Genomic DNA, 15,578 nt, shown 5'->3' on the forward strand with positions numbered 1-15,578 from the left:
CATCTCCCAGCTTTCGGCCCGGGCTGGTCAGATGCCAGGCTGCCCTCTTCTCTGCCCAGGAGGTAGGGGAGGGTGGCACCCTGACACCCTTCCTCTTTGGGCTGCTGGCGGTGGGCACAGGTCCTAGATGAGGTGGAGCGCCGGCGTGGGATCTCCGCCGCTTTGGTCTATCCCTTCATGAGAAGTCTCATGGAATCACCCTTCCCTGCCCCAGGGAAGACCATCAAAGTGAAGACATTCCTGCCGGGGGCTGGCAATGAGGTAGGGATTTCTGCTGCCTCTTCTCTCAGACCATGGACTGGGGCTGGCGTGGGACCTGCTGGGCCAAGGCTCAGTCTCCGGGGGTGCCGAGCACGGCCTCTTCCTTGCTCAGCACATTTGTACACCTCACCAATGGGGGCTAAAAAGAGTGAATGGCAGAACTGTAATTGTTGCTCAGCTCTCTGCAGCTTCTAGGGGCCCTCCCTGACCTGTCTGGGCTAAACTGCAGGCCGCCTTTGACTCATTCATCAAATGCTGACAGAATATGTGCTCTCTCCCAGTCAGGGTCCCTGCAGACCTTGAGGCAGACTCATATAGTTAAAGAGGGGCACAGCTCGGTCCTTGTGGAGTTCATAGTCTAGTGGGAGAGACGGACACTAAATAAATACTTGTACATAGAAACAGATAACCCCTAAAAGTGTTAGGTGCCAAGTGAAAGCACAGAGTGAGAGTGTGTAACAGGATGTGCTTTAGATTAGGGGCCAGGAAAGCCCTCCTCTGAGGAAGTGACATTTTACTGGGGACCCAAGGTGAGGAGAGTCAACCAGATGAAGTGGGAGGAGGGAGACTGAAAGAGAAGGGTATGGGCGGGACAGGATTATTCCAGGTAGAGGGACAGCATGTAAAAGTAAAAGTTGGGAAAGTGTGGACGCTTGCCAAGGAATGGAAAAAAGGGCCAGGATGGTTGAAAAAGGGAGTGAGCAGGGTGGATAGACAGCAGGGCCAAATCACAAGGTACCTGTAGGCCAAGTTCAGGGTTTTGGAATGTCTCTAAAGCAGGGTTATAAGATCCGAGGTATGATTTTAAAAGCTCACTCTGGCTGCTATGTAGATTATGGACTGGAGTGAAAACAGGGAGACCAGCTTGGATATGTTGCAGTAGTACAGGCAAGAGACGATCGGAGTTTGGATTAAGGTGTGGACGAAAAGGTGAAGAGAATAGATGGACTGGAGATGTGCTTTAGAATTAGGGTCAATAGCACATTGTGTTTGATTGGAAATAGGGAATAGTGTTGGGGAGATTTGAAGGCGAATTCCCAGTTTTCTGGCTTGAGCAACAGGCCAGCGGATGGAGCACCTGAGGGAGGAGGAGGCTTGTGAGGAGGAAGAGCTTGACTCTGTGCACGTTACATTCACGATGCCTGCGAGACACCCCAGAGAAGATGTTTAGTAGCAAACAGTGTAGACAGGGAAGAGAAGATAGTCCCGAGGGCCTCCAGCATTTAAAGGGCCTGCAGCAGAGGAGCAGCAGACCTGAAAACTAAGACAGGAGGAGTCCCAGGAAGCCAAGGAAGGGGCCCTCTCAGAAAGGAAGGGGAGGGCTCAGGCGAGGTCAGGATGAGGTGTGGCGGGACACCTTGAGTTTCAGAAACGGGGGCGGTCAGGGGGCCGAGAAGCTTGAATAGAGAGAGTTGAGAAGTGAATGGGGTTGAGAAGGGGGAAGAGCCTGTAGAGACAGCTTTTAAGAGGCTTGGCTGTGGGGAGAAATGGGGAAGGAAGGGGCAGTGGTTGAAGGGTCACGTGGAGCCAGGGGAGAGTCTGTTGAAGGTGGCTGTGGGGGGAAATGGGGAAGGGGCAGTGGTTGAAGGGTCACGTGGAGCCAGGGGAGAGTCTGTTGAAGGTGGTTGTCTGGGTGCTGGTGGGAGTGGCCCATCGGAGGAAGAGGTTAAAGCAGCAGCAGAGGGAAGGGACAGTCAGACTGTCAGTGAGAAGGCAGGGCGGTGGGATCCAGGGAGAGACTGGCTTTTCAGGAGAGAAGGGCACTTCCTTGTGTAACAGCAAGGAAGGGCCATGGCTTGTAGACTCTGGATTCTCATCTGATGGCTTCAGTTTTCTCAAAATGGAAAAGAAGGTCATCCTCCAAGAGTGAGAGGTGGATGTTGGGTTTGAGGAGAGGGAAGAAGAAATAACTTAGTTGCTGCAGGGAGTGGAGAGGGTCTGACTAAAGAAACATTGGGTTTGCTGGGAGTGGCGAATGCCATTTAAGGCCTTTCTTGTAGCATCTTTTCTCCCACGCTCTTTTGGAGGGACTTCCTGCTTCATGCATGACCTGGGGGCAGGACCACTGACCCTACCCTGAGAGCCCAGTAGCATGCCTGGGAGTCAGTCCTTCAGGATGGGGCCCAGCCCGCGCACCAGCCTCGTCTCAACGCTCTGACTTGACTCGCTTACTGTCCCTGAACCCTGCTTCCTTTTGCCTAGTAGACACTTCCCTTCTTCTCTCCTTGGACAACCAAGTTAAGCGTCTTGTGCTCTGAGCTGCTGCCCTGACCTCTCAGCCCTCTCAGCGCCCTGTGCAGATGTTAATGACGCCTTTCCCCTATCCTGACACGTAGCTGGTGGGTTGTGATGGTTTAGGCTCATTCAGCCTCACTGGACTGTCATCTCCTTGAGGGCAGGTGAATGAAGAGAGGCCCAGGTCCTGTGAGCTTCCTGTGTGAACTCTCACTCCCTGGAGGAGGCCAGACCCTCGGGGTAGTAGGAGTGGGGCGCTGACCGCATGCAGGCTCTCAGGAGGGAGGCTTGGGGGAGCTTCACGGTGACTTCTTCCAGGTGGGGCAAGGGCAGGAGGGGTGCAGAGGCCTCTGGCGTGATTGTGGTAAGGGATCCCTTCAGCGCACATTCACTGAGCACTTTGGGTGTACCCCACATCCTGCTAATTACTGGGCCTTCTGGGGCTTCGCCATCCGGTGGGAGAGACAAGAGTGTAAACAGAACCCTATAAAAGAGACACATCCTTAGGGCAACTTGTGCCCATGTTGCTGCTTCCCTTGGGCCCAGAGGGATGACTACTGAACTAGGAGTTAGAGCTTCACTTGTTTAGACTCTGAGGAACAAATGAGATAAGGCAGGGTAAAGCCTCTTGAGGAGGGCTCTGATACCATAGGGCTAAAAGAGGGTGTGCGTCTTCCCTCCTGGCTTTCAGGAGACCTACACATCTGTGCTGCCCACATATGCTGAGGAAGCAAGGGGAAGCCTAGGCAGGCCCGGGTGAGAGCTGCTTTGGCCTGGCCTGAGCGTCAGCACTTCCTGTTGCTCTCATTGCCAGGGTCAGTTGCCACCCTCCACCCTCATGACTGCCCCCAGGGAAGAGGTCCCTGCGCCACAGCACCAGCCTTCGGAGTGGCCTCGCAACCTCTCCGGAGGGAAGATTGCTAGGTCTGGCCCTGATAAAGAGAGTCCTGCTTCCTGGCAAGGTTGTGGAATAGCCAGCTTGTGTTTCCCTGTGTTTCCCTTGTCCCTGGCACAGGGATTAGACAAGCCAATAGAGATAGAGGCCAGGACAGAGCCTCTGGAAGGAAACTCTTCCTAGCAGGAAAGGGAGGGGGCATGGCAACAAGGACACTGGCACTGTCTGTCCAGAGATGGGTGAGCAGAGCCGCGCGGAGGGGCAGCGATCAGCTGTGGGGCTGGGCAGCGCGGAGCCAAGGCCTTTCCTTGGGGAGATGGGCAGGAGGGCAGGGAGGGCGGTGCAGATGAAGCTGTGTGGCTCCCTGCCTCCCTCATCTGTAAGAGCAGCCAGCTCTCCTCCCCCCTTTCCTGAGAGCCTGGCACATGGCTCTCCAGCTCCTTCCTTCCAGAGCCTCCCCCATGTTCAGTTAGCCCTGTTGCCCACAGGCTGGGCATCTGAGTACTGTGGGGGCAGAGCTGTGGTCTGAGTGGAGGAGGAGACTGGGTCTTACTACACAGTGGGGTGGGTTAGAGGCCTTGGGAAAGCAGGTGGGAAGGGGAGCCAGCTTCCGGTCGCTTTGTGTACGTCCCAGGAGTGGCACCCATCTGATCTGGCTTGCCCCACTTGCCCCACTGTTCTCCTGCAGGTGTTAGAGCTGCGGCGGCCCATGGATTCCCGGCTGGAGCACGTGGACTTCGAGTGCCTTTTTACCTGCCTCAGTGTGCGCCAGCTTATCCGAATCTTTGCCTCACTGCTGCTGGAACGCCGCGTCATTTTTGTAGCAGATAAGCTCAGGTAGGGCCCAGCAGGTGAGGTGAAGAAGTGGGGGGGAGGCACATCCACTAATTGATCCAATGTGATTTACGAGCCCTAGTATATGCCAGCCAGTAGTATTTGTGCATGGGGTGTGTGTGTATGTGTATGTGTGCGTCTGTGTGTGGTGAGAGAAAGATCAAATGGAGAGGAAAGGTTAGCAAACCCGGGCAGAGAGGATGACTGAGGGAGCAGGGCTTGCGAGCACACAAGATGGCCGGGTTGAGAACCCAATGGAGGACTTGGCTGGAGGGAAAAAGACAGATGCTGCTGCTTTTGCAACGGCCAAGATTGTAGAGGTACAAATCTATTTATGTGGAGGAAGTAAGTAAGAAAGTAAGATTTCTAGCTGATGGCCACATTCCCTCTGGAGGGGGAGGCAAGGCCGCCTCTGTGGGATGCTGAATTTTAAGAGAGTGATGACCTTTAGGAAGAGCCACAGTGAGGAAGGGGCAAGGGCACTGACTAGGGATAGTATGAGGAGTGCTGAGCCATCCAGTGAGGGGGCCAGTGAGGGTGTCACCTGGAGAAGGCAACTGAATGGAGTGACCCAGGGCCAGGCCTGTGGGGATTTGCAGAGAAGGACCAGGTGAGGGTCTTGAGAGTGCTGGGGAGGAGAGTGGTTGTAGGAAGGTTGGCCAAACTAGGAAAGGGAGAAAGAAGCCCAGGGACTGGAGATGTCATTGAGGCAGGGGAGCTGGATTAAGAAGAATAAGAAAAGAGCTGAACAGATCACAAGTCTTAGTCTGAAATGTTGGCATTTATGATTTTAGAGGCAGAGGAGGTCCAGATGGTTGTGGCCATGGGAGGGGGCGGCAGAAATGTCACTGGACATGAGGTGTTCTGGAAGAGGCCGAGCTCTTCTAGGCAGCCAAGGTTTTTTTTCCTCTTTAAAAGAGCGTCTTAGGGCTTCCCTGGTGGCACAGTGGTTGAGAGTCCACCTGCCGATGCAGGGGACACGGGTTCGTGCCCCGGTCCGGGAAGATCCCACATGCCGCAGAGCGGCTGGGCCCGTGAGCCATGGCCGCTGAGCCTGTGCGTCCGGAGCCTGTGCTCCGCAACAGGAGAGGCCACAACAATGAGAGGCCCGCGTACTGCAAAAAAAAAAAAAAAAAAGAGCGTCTTAGTCCATTCAGGCTGCTATAACAAAATACCACAGACTGGGTAGCTTATAAACAACGAAATTTATTTCTCACAGTTCTGGAGGCTGGAAGTCCAAGATCAGGGTGCCAGCCTGGTCACGTTCTGGTCAGGGCCTTCTTCCTAGTTCATAGCTGTCGGCGTCTCTCTGTGTCCTCACATGCTGGAAGGGGGGTTCTTTTTTCGTAAGAACACTGATCCCATTCATGAGGTCTCTCATGATCTAAGCACCTCCCAAAGGCCCCATGTCCTAATATCATCATATTTGGGGGTTAGGATTTCAACAAAGAACTTGAGGGGACACAAACATTCAGACCATCGCAAAGGGTATATGTAGGGGATGGGACAGGCAGGGAAAGGATGAGATCTCGGCAACACATTGTATAATTTTTCGTCAAAGAACCCATCACGGGGGGGCAATCGTTTCTTTAGAGTGGTGGAATTAATTTAGTCATTTAGACATTTATTAAGCTATGTGCCATAACGTATACTAGGCACTGATATGAGAGGCAGAAAAGAAGAATCCTCGTCCTGGTTTGTCCCCCAATAAGTCCAGGATCCCTGGGGTCTTTCTTTTGTGTGCCTGAGAGGGTCATGAGGAAATGGACTCCCAAATGCCCTCACAGGGCATTGGCGCAGGAGCTCAGGGCCACCCTCAGCCCAGAAGAAGTAAAGAGGAGGAAAACCCAGAGCTTCTGGCTTTTCCAGAGAGAGCCAGGTTTAGAAAAGAAGATTGCCCTCCACTTCCCATCACAGCCTCAGTGTTTCTGTACACCACAGTTCTGTGTGTGTCATGGGCCCATCAGGCCTTGTGAAGGGACCGAGCCAGCAACCGGAACTAGCCAGCTATGGCAGCTCCCTGAGGCCCCATCTGTGCCTTTCTGCCATCCGTGTTCACTGTCTGCCAGCAAAGCCCCCGCTACCCAGCTGTGAGGCTCTGGTCTGGTCAGACCTTGATGCCCCTAGCAGAGCCTGGACCCCGAGGTTTCTTTTCTTGAAAGTTCCACTCCCTTACCCAGGACAGAGCCTCCTCTTGGCCACCCCCGTGGCCCTCAGCCTGGCTCCAACAGGGCTGTGAATACAGTGATTGTTTCCTGTGGCTTCAGCTGCCTCTGAACACACTCCTGGACCATCTGGGGAGGAAAATACCCCAGGGCCCTGGTCTGGCCTGGCTCAGCATTCAAGTCCTGCCAATCTTGGGTCTTAGAAAAGATGTCTTCCCTGCTTGGGGTCTGCCTCTGACTGAAAAGGGGCAGAATAGGCAGCCCAGTGAGGGCACACAGGCCTGGGCTGGGGTCAAGGCTCAGTAAGTCCAGCCAGCTCTTGTTCCGTTGCTCACCTTTTAGGTTTTCCACAAGTCTTTGGTCCCTCTGGCCTAGGGAGAGAGAGAGTGTGTGTGTGTGTGCGTGTGTGTGTGTGTGTGTGTGTGTAGGTGCGTGCGCGTCCACGTACGCATACACAGGCTCTGCAGTGATCAGCCCTAAGGGTTGTACAAGCCTTCTGCCTCCCAAGTCCCAGGCCCACTGTAAGGCATTGTGGAGCTGTGTTTCCTTTGACCCTGGACAGCCCCTTTCCAGATCTTTTTCAGATGGCTCTCCTTGGGGTGTGGGGAGCTGCTGTCCTTAGGGGAAGGGCTCTCAGGGCCAGGATACCTGTGTCTCTGCCTCAAGGCCCAGCAGTATTTTAGTTGTCCATGGGGTGGTAGGACAGCCAAGCAAGGCACTGGCTGCCAAAACGCTTGTGAACGTCCCCCGAGGTCCTTCTGGAAAGGAGGGGTTGTTTCTGTCATGGATTGGAACCATGTTCTCTGACTGGTGGGCATTAGTCATGAAAGGGTGAGAATCCCTGTTGGAGCTGATCAAGTGGAGCCCAGGGCTTTCATAGCTAATAGGTGGGGCCAATAGATGTGGAGAGACAGGGCGGGAAAGGCAGGCTTGAGAATGAACTTGACTCTGGGCCTCTGTCTCCTCATATGTAATATGGCCCTTAGGGGAGTGCTTTCGACTCCTCTCCTGACAGGGGGATGGTTAAAGCCAGATGTGTCTCCTGTGTTGACTGGTGACCCATACTATCCCTCAGCACTCACTTCTGTGCCTTCTAGTTAGCATCGGGGAGATTCTCCTTCCAGTCTCCCACTGGTCGTTCTGCTTGGCCACCCAGCCCTGTGGTGCTGGAGGCCTGGAGCCCCCCTCTAGGCCAAGAGAAGGATGACCCCACTGAGGCCTCTGGCTATGTTTTGGAGCATGAGAGGACAGATGGGAGTGGTTAAGAATGGTGCCAGCCTCACCTCAGTCAGTGGTCCTCAGTCAGACCACTTTTTCCAATTAGGAGAAGGAGGAATGGATAGAGAAGAAGAATGGTAGAAGTAACACTGGGCTGGGAGACAGGAGAACTGGTTGTGTCCCAGGTGTGCCACTTATGACCAGACTGACCCTGGGTATCAATGGCCTCAGCTGTAAAATGTGGACCTGATAAGATGACCTTCCAGCTGTAGGACCTTCCAGCTCTTACTATGAATTTGTGATCAACCCTTGCTCAGGTTACCTTTGTACTCCCTGGCCTGAGCTGATACTCCCACAGTAAGTCAGGCCCACCTGTGCATTTGGGTGGCTCTTGGGGGTGTGTATGTGTGTTCAAATGTTGCTGTGTACCTTTATGACTGTTTCTAGGTAGAGCCACCAAAGAGGGTAGCGCCATTGTCCCTGAGGTCCCGAGCAGTGGCAATGTGGGAGCTTTACCAGTCTGCAAGATCAGACCCAGGCCCAAGACTCCTTAGCATTTTTGTGGCACTGGGAGGTTTAACATGAAAGGATGTCCTGAGCCTGGCCCAGCAGGCTGTAACGCCCCTTCCCCGAAGGTGCTGGGCCTGGGCTCAGTGCTTTGTCTGTCTGTCTGTCTGCCAGTACCCTATCCAGCTGCTCCCATGCGGTGGTGGCCTTGCTCTACCCCTTCTCCTGGCAGCACACCTTCATTCCTGTCCTCCCGGCCTCCATGATTGACATCGTCTGCTGTCCCACCCCCTTCCTGGTTGGCCTGCTCTCCAGCTCCCTCCCCAAACTGAAGGAGCTGCCTGTGGAGGAGGTGGGCCACCTGGGGAGCCAGCAGCAGGGGTTGGGGGGGAGGTTGGTGTGGAGGAAGGAAGGGACAGAAGGAACAGAAACCCCCAGGAGGGGTGGGGGTGGGGGCCCGAGGCTGCTGGGATCTTCTCCTTTGTGTACCCAGCTCTTATCCTTTCTCCTTGGGAGGTCTTTCCCTGGCTGGAGTTATTCCTGTTATCTGACCCTGGGAATCCAGGAGGGCTGGAGGCCTGGAGGCCTGGGAAGGGCACTACAGGGATTCATATCGTGAATCACCGTCCCTCGTGACTCTTTCTCAGGCACTGATGGTGAATCTGGGGTCTGACCGATTCATCCGACAGGTAAGAGTGGGACGCTGCAGAGCATGGCCTGACCCAGGGTGGGTGCTTGTTTGATGCAGAGCACCCAACACTGTCACACACACGACTCCACCTTCACAGCCTGATTGTTGAGCCCTCTGGGTTCCACATTCACAGAACAGACAAGGGTAGAAAGAAGCTGGTCTGAGAAGTCTTGACCTCAGCAGGATCTGCTGTTCTGGTCGGCATCGTCAGCTTCTGGAAGGCAGTGTGAGTGTGTGAAGAACATGGCCTGGATCCAAAGGCTTGACCTCTGCCCTCTGCCCCCTCTGAGACACATGATCTTGAACAGGCCTCTGAACTTCTCTGAACCAGAATTCTCATCTCTAAAACACGCATGGTGATAACACCTGCCTTGAAATGTTGCTGGAGGATTATACATGACACACAGAATGCAGTGGAATGTAAAGGTTTGCAATCATTGTCAACTTCAAAAAGCCTCTGTTGGTGGTGGAAATCCTCCTGGCTCTCTATAAAGGAACACAACCCAATGTAGCCTTTGGGAATGTAGTCTGTTACCCACCACTGACAGAGCTACGACTCCTGGGTACGAACGTCACGATGCAGACACTGAACCAGAATACAGAGACAGGCACAACAGCCTCGCCTCACGCCTGAGACACAGGCTGGGCCACAGTCTCCCCTCCCCCAGCCAACCGTGCTTCCCCCCTGGAGCCGAAGATGGAGGAACTGGGGAGACTTCATCGTGGTGCTGGGGTAGGAACCCCTGTTGGTCCTGGGCAGTGAATGCCACCTGCTCCACCACTTTTTATCTTTGTGACCCTGGCCAAGTTTCTTAACCTCTCTCTGAGCCTCAGCTTCTTATCTTAAAATGAGGTTGATAATAGTATCAGGGTTCTTGGGAGAATGAAATGAGATTATATATTCAGGCTCTTCAAACAGGGCTGGCACGAAGTCAAGTGCTCAGTCAGTGTCACTGTGCGGTTTCCTTCTCCTGCAGATGGATGACGAGGACACGTTGTTACCTAGGAAGTTGCAGGCGGCTCTGGAGCAGGCTCTAGAGAGGAAGAATGAACTGATCTCCCAGGACTCTGACAGCGACTCCGATGATGGTGAGTGAGGCTTGCCCCAGGCAGAATCAGTTCTGGTCCCAGACTCCCTCTGCTCTGGGCCTGGGCCTGGGCCTGGGCCTCATGGTGCTTGGACCCTGATTCTATGCACCAGACCCTTCTGGCTAGTGAAGCTCAGATATGGGACCTTGGTCTCACTTTAGCCTAGAATTCTCTAGCCCCACTAGTGTGGCTCTAGGAGTTGTGGCTTGACTGGGTCTGAGGGGAGAGAAATAGTGTGGTATTTTATCAGAGGGAGTTCAGAAACTTAAACATTGGGGCTGCTTCTAGGGTGGCCCAGGCTACAGAGCTACCTCTTGCCTCTAATTCTCTACCTCAGGAAGTTTGGGGAGAAAAACCCTGAAGACAGTTGGCAACCGCAGAGACTCTTCTCGCTGACCGGACACTAGTTATTCCTCCCTCTCAGGCCCTGCCTCGAGCCACTGCAGGAGATGGAGGGAGCTTCCTCTTCCTGTGAAGCCAGGGAAACCACCGAGGGTGAGGGTGTGTGGGGAGTGGCGCTCTGGTCCCTAATCTCCATCTTCATTCATCCAGCAAGGATTCCCCAGCTTCCGTGTTCAGAGCAGAGTTTCCGACCTCCTGGCTCAGGAACGAGTTACGAGCCTGGGAGCACAAGAGCTAAGGTTTCAAGAACAGAGAAGTGGTTCTGGCTGGAGTTCCGTCGAGGAGAGGGAGACACCACCAGCTGGAGGCTGGGGATGCAGGCTCTTGACCTGAACCTCAAAGATTTTCTCTTCTCTTCCAGAATGTAATACCCTCAATGGGCTGGTGTCAGAGGTGTTTATCCGGTTCTTTGTGGAGACTGTTGGGCACTACTCCCTCTTCCTGACCCAGAGTGAGAAGGGGGAGCGGGCCTTTCAGCGAGAGGCCTTCCGCAAGTCTGTGGCCTCCAAAAGCATCCGCCGTTTTCTTGAAGTTTTTATGGAGTCTCAGATGTTTGCTGGCTTCATCCAAGACAGGGAGCTAAGAAAGTGTCGGGCAAAGGGTAAGGCCAGAAGAGCCTGGGGTGGGGGGTTCTGGGGGGATGTCAGGAGTCCTCCAACTTTTCTGCTACCCGCCGGGCTGAGTAGCCAGGCACTGGTGAGCTTCCATCAGGAAGCTCTTGAGTTATTAGCCAGGGCAGGCCTCCTAACATCCCTTTTCTTCTGAGAGAGACTGCCAAGGGCACCTTCTCCTCCTGCCCCAGTACATGCATTCACAAGCCTGGGCACAGGCTGGAGCCACGTGGCAAGAGTGGGGCTTATCTCCACCTGTCCCCGCAGCATTCACAGGTCCTTCCTTACTCAGAGAAAAAGACCAGACTGTGCAGTTTAGGGAGTCCTGAGAATCCAGGGTTGAGAAAGCCCTTGAAGAGAACTGAGCTAGCTCACTGTCTTAGGTTGCTGACAGTCTGCCCTCAGAGTACAGAGGTTATCTTATCTCTGTTATTTCATCAGCTCTGCTCACTCTAGGGCTTTTTCATCTCATCAAGACCTTTCTAACCTCAGGGTTATTATTTCTTCTGCCCACTAATACTGTCCCTTTAGTGTAACAAACCTTTTGAAACAACATGGTAGTGTGGTCTAAAAGGAGCTGGAGAAGGTGCCCACTTGGGGGCAGCTCTGATACGAGGAGTGGCATCCTCACCATAATGCAGCTCAGGAACGTGCACTGGGAGGCAAGGGGCTCTTGCCATTAGCAGTGAACATGGGCCAGTCTGATGAGCCCAGTCTGAATGGATGAGCCAGTCTGAATTCTGGCAGGATGCTCTTATAATTGCAGACCTTTGGTTTCCCCCTTTTTGGGATCTGTGCCCTTTGGTCCCCCTCCAGGAGGCCTCCCCTTCCCTTCCTCCAATGACTGTTCTCTTCTCTGTTCCTGTTTCTCCTCTTCCCCAGGCCTCTTTGAGCAGCGAGTGGAGCAGTATTTAGAGGAACTGCCAGACACTGAGCAGAGTGGAATGAACAAGTTTCTCCGCGGTTTGGGTAAGTAGGTTTGTCACTAATGAGACATATTCAGCAAGAAGGGAGGGACTGGGGGAATCTGTACCCCAAACTACTCTAAACCCATGCCAGTGGGTATTTATATCGGGGCCGTAGACAGAACAGGAAGAGATCTCATAGAGCCTCACCTAGGTCAGGTCTTCCTGGGTGCACTCCTTCCTGAGTGAGCACAAGGGCCATTAGGACCAGTGAGCTTTCCTCGAGGCTATAAGGGGTCTAACTACAAAAGTGGCAGCACCAGAGTGCCCTTCAAAGAGCTGAGCCAACTAAATAACAGCATCATAGCATGTCTCACTTTAAAAGGAAAATTGAGACCGAAGAAGTTAAATGGCTTGCCCAAAGCCATACATGATTAATACCAGTGCTCTAATTAGAGCTCTAGAGTGTTTTCACCATCCTGGATCATACCTAGCTGTAATCCAGTCTTTCTAATCCTTCTCTCCCACTGAGAGGGTTAGGGCTGTTGGAAGAGATGATACTGAAACATTCTCACTCTTGCCCTCCTCTGGCCCACAGGCAACAAAATGAAGTTCCTCCACAAGAAGAATTAAGCCCCCTTTCCCAGTAACAAGAGTCCAGTGCCTTGCAGAGCCTGGAGCCTGGGGAGGGGGCCCAGCCTTGGACCCTCTGGGCTGCTATGGCTGCTCTGCCCCCACAGACCCCACCCTCCAAGCCAGCCCACCTCTGCCTTCACAATATCCCAGGATACTGTTTGTAAATAATCTGCTGTAAGCTTTCTTATCTGTTTCTGTAACGAGCAGAGAATCCGGTAAATATTTGTGTATTCCCAAGAGGCCGGGTGCTTTCCTGCCCTGCCCAAGCACGGATGAAGTTTTGCTGGGTGCTGGCAACTGGCCAATTATGTGCAGCTGACTGTCTCAGCCGAACCACTGATCTTCCCCTGGAGGCTCCTGGCCTGCCTGCCTAAGGCCCCTGCTGCCAGTCTCGGGCCCTGGAGAGCAGATGCTGTCTTGTTATGTACAGGACTATTTTTTTTTAATCTTAGAGCTTCTATTTTTTTCTAGTAGTCCCCCTCCCCTAATCTCTGTTTCTGAAAGGCAAAGGCCAATCAACCCCCGTTTGCAGCATGGTACCAGGCTCTTGGGCCTGGCCTTCTCCTATTCCTCCCACCTTTGTGATGGTCAGTGAGTCATGGGAAGCCCACCCCCCAGCTCTGCTAGTGTTCTCTGGGCCCGGCTCCCACTCAGTGGTGGCCATGATGCGGTACAGGGCATCCCTCCTTCCCATCATCTACGGGTGTTCTCAATAAACAGTGTATAGTTGTTTGGGCCCAGAGCCCCATGTGTTTCTTGGCTTTATTATCTAGAGTTCTCTCTCCAGGGGGATGGGCTGAGGCAGACCCATCAGGGATGAAACACCTTCATGCAGGGAACTGAGTACTTGATTTAAGAGTTTAGCTTTAGTGTGGGTCACTGACCTCCCCTGAAATTGAGTTCTCTGGCCCGAGCTGTATGACTGCTCTTAGAAGATACCTAATCATTGCTCTAGCTCAGCTTCCCTCTCCAACAGCTAACTGTTCAGATCCTATGTGTTTCCAGTGATGGAAAGAATGTTCATTGCCCCTTGGCTCCACTATTAGGTGAATCTTGACATTCTCCTATTCAGTATGAAGCCCTTAAGACATCATTGGGTATCTTAACATTGGTGGAGTCAAGCCCAGCTAAAGCCAATCCAGGGCTGGCCTATAGCCCAGGCCCATTGTCTACGGCTCTTCCATGTCACTCTGTGAAGTTTTTTTTCCATTGGAAGTCTAGGTGTGCATATAGAAAATTCTGCTATATTCCTTGGAAAAGCAAGGAGAGAAGCAAGGTGGGGAATATGGGTGGCTTAGGCTTTCCACTCACCCAAGGCCTTCACAGAACTGAGACCTTGAAAATTCCCAGGATGAGGCATTAAGCTGGAAGTCTCTTCATTGGTATTGGCTTTGAGTCTGGTGGATTTGAATCATAGAGTGAAGTTTTCCTGTCCTTCCACCTTAGCCTGCTTGTTAAACAGGAGATGATCCCTTCCTGAATCCCCTTTCCTTCTTTTCCCCATCTCCACTGAGCCCTGCACAGGTCCCAACCTGTCCGTGGTTTGGGGTTGCTGTCTGCCCCATAAAGCAAAGTAGAGGGTTTGTCTTCTGGGAAGACAAATTCGTCTTCTCCTCTGAGAAAGCCTCTTACATAGTTGGCTTTGGCATCTTCCAGGAATAGGAGGGCAGGGATTGAGGCCTCATGAGTCTGGGTTTTCAGCTGAGGTAGAGAGAGAAGACAGTGGTTGTAACTGGAAAGTCCAGAGTAGGGTGTTGTTACCTCCAGAACTTGTCACTGTTAACTCAGCCTGGGCTTCATGAGTCATAGAAGTGGATTCCTTAATAAAATAATAGTTTACAAAAGGTGCTATTTCTTTCTCCTTTCCTCTCCCTCTCCTTTTTAATGTGGCTCCACAGAATCCTCAGACATGTGATCAGATCACAAGGTATATGGGTGTAAATTATTATTTTTAAAAATCTGTAACTTGTATGTAGCTTTAAAATACAGTGCATTTTAACCCTAGGGGTTCCCGCCTCCTCCCATGGCCACAGCTCTCATCCCAATCTAGAAAACCGATACTGGCACACAGTGGCTTGGAATGGGCTGCAAGGGCCCATACAGTGACTGCTCTGTGCCTCGCCCAGAAGTCTCATCTGGAAAGTAGAGGAGGGTGTGTCCGGGGGGCCTGGTTTGGGGTTGACAAAAAGTATTTAGGGCTTCTTTCCAAGTTCGGCTTTCACGTGATCTCTGGACACCTAAACTGATGATTCTCAATCCTAGCAGATGCAACACTCTTTCTCTATAGCAAATACTGTTAACTCTCCCTTTTACTATCCTGAAATGAAATTCATAGATAATGTAACCTACCTAAACACATCTTAACTGTAATATAGTCTTAACCATAATATAGAAGGGGAGAAATAAAAGGAAAAGTATTTTGTCATAAAATAACATGTACTTAAAATATGTGAATGCTTGGGCACAACTGTATTATAAGATATAATTAAGTCAGATGCTTACGCCGTACACAGAATTACTGTGAATGCAACAGCTACGCATGCAGAAAAAGTGTGTCGAATTAGCAACTCAGATTCTACTAAGTGGGTTTTAACCACTTAGTAAGAGAGTTTTCTGAAATGAACAATTTTTGGCAATATTCTAAACAAAACACATTTTGAGCTTCCCCTGATTTAAACAATAGCTGGAATCCTGGAAAACTGACAAGTATATGAAACCTGCAAAAAACAAAAACAAAACAATCGCAAAAAACCAATAACACATCTTTTTGATTCTGATTGTGTGTAAAATGAAGGTAGGTTCTAAGCTAGGTTTTCCTTTGCTGTTTGGAGCAGCGGTCCCCAGCCTTTTTGGCACCAGGGGCCAGTGTCACGGAAGACAGTTCTTCCAGGTAAGGGGTGGGGCTGGGGGGTGGCTCGGGCAGTAACGTGAGCGATGGGGAGCAGCAGAGGCGGCTTTGCTCACTTGCCCACTGCTCCCCTCCTGCTGTGTGGCCCAGTTCCTAATAGACCGCGGACCCCTGGTTTAGAATCAACCCATACATTGCAGGACATCAAGCATCTCTGGTTGCTTCCCTTCCATAATTGTGACCAAAAATGCTCCCGTACCTTTACAAAATGCGCCCCCCCC

At 52.3% G+C, this 15,578-nt stretch overlaps 1 protein-coding gene across 7 annotated transcripts in view; it reads left to right on the plus strand.

Moving 5' to 3' along the window:
* The window catches only part of DENND2B (DENN domain containing 2B), a 174,147-nt gene extending 160,955 nt beyond the window's left edge, over positions 1-13,192 (plus strand). For 5 of the 7 annotated variants that reach the window (XM_024757030.1, XM_024757029.1, XM_024757033.1 and 2 more), the window contains 8 exons: positions 121-261; positions 4,080-4,228; positions 8,290-8,467; positions 8,763-8,804; positions 9,784-9,895; positions 10,659-10,898; positions 11,791-11,877; positions 12,412-13,191. In XM_024757030.1, coding sequence (XP_024612798.1) covers positions 121-261; positions 4,080-4,228; positions 8,290-8,467; positions 8,763-8,804; positions 9,784-9,895; positions 10,659-10,898; positions 11,791-11,877; positions 12,412-12,446 — 984 coding nt within the window. In that variant the 3' untranslated portion in view covers positions 12,447-13,191. Of the gene's footprint in view, positions 1-120; positions 262-4,079; positions 4,229-8,289; positions 8,468-8,762; positions 8,805-9,783; positions 9,896-10,658; positions 10,899-11,790; positions 11,878-12,411 lie in introns of all 7 variants that reach the window. The other 2 variants (XM_024757028.1, XM_024757032.1) reach the window with 2 other exon arrangements.
* The last annotated feature ends 2,386 nt before the right edge of the window (positions 13,193-15,578 follow it).

The sequence above is a fragment of the Neophocaena asiaeorientalis genome, unplaced genomic scaffold (assembly GCF_003031525.2).
Source record: "Neophocaena asiaeorientalis asiaeorientalis breed wild unplaced genomic scaffold, Neophocaena_asiaeorientalis_V1.1 scaffold504, whole genome shotgun sequence".
In the NCBI taxonomy this organism is placed as follows: Eukaryota; Metazoa; Chordata; class Mammalia; order Artiodactyla; family Phocoenidae; genus Neophocaena; species Neophocaena asiaeorientalis.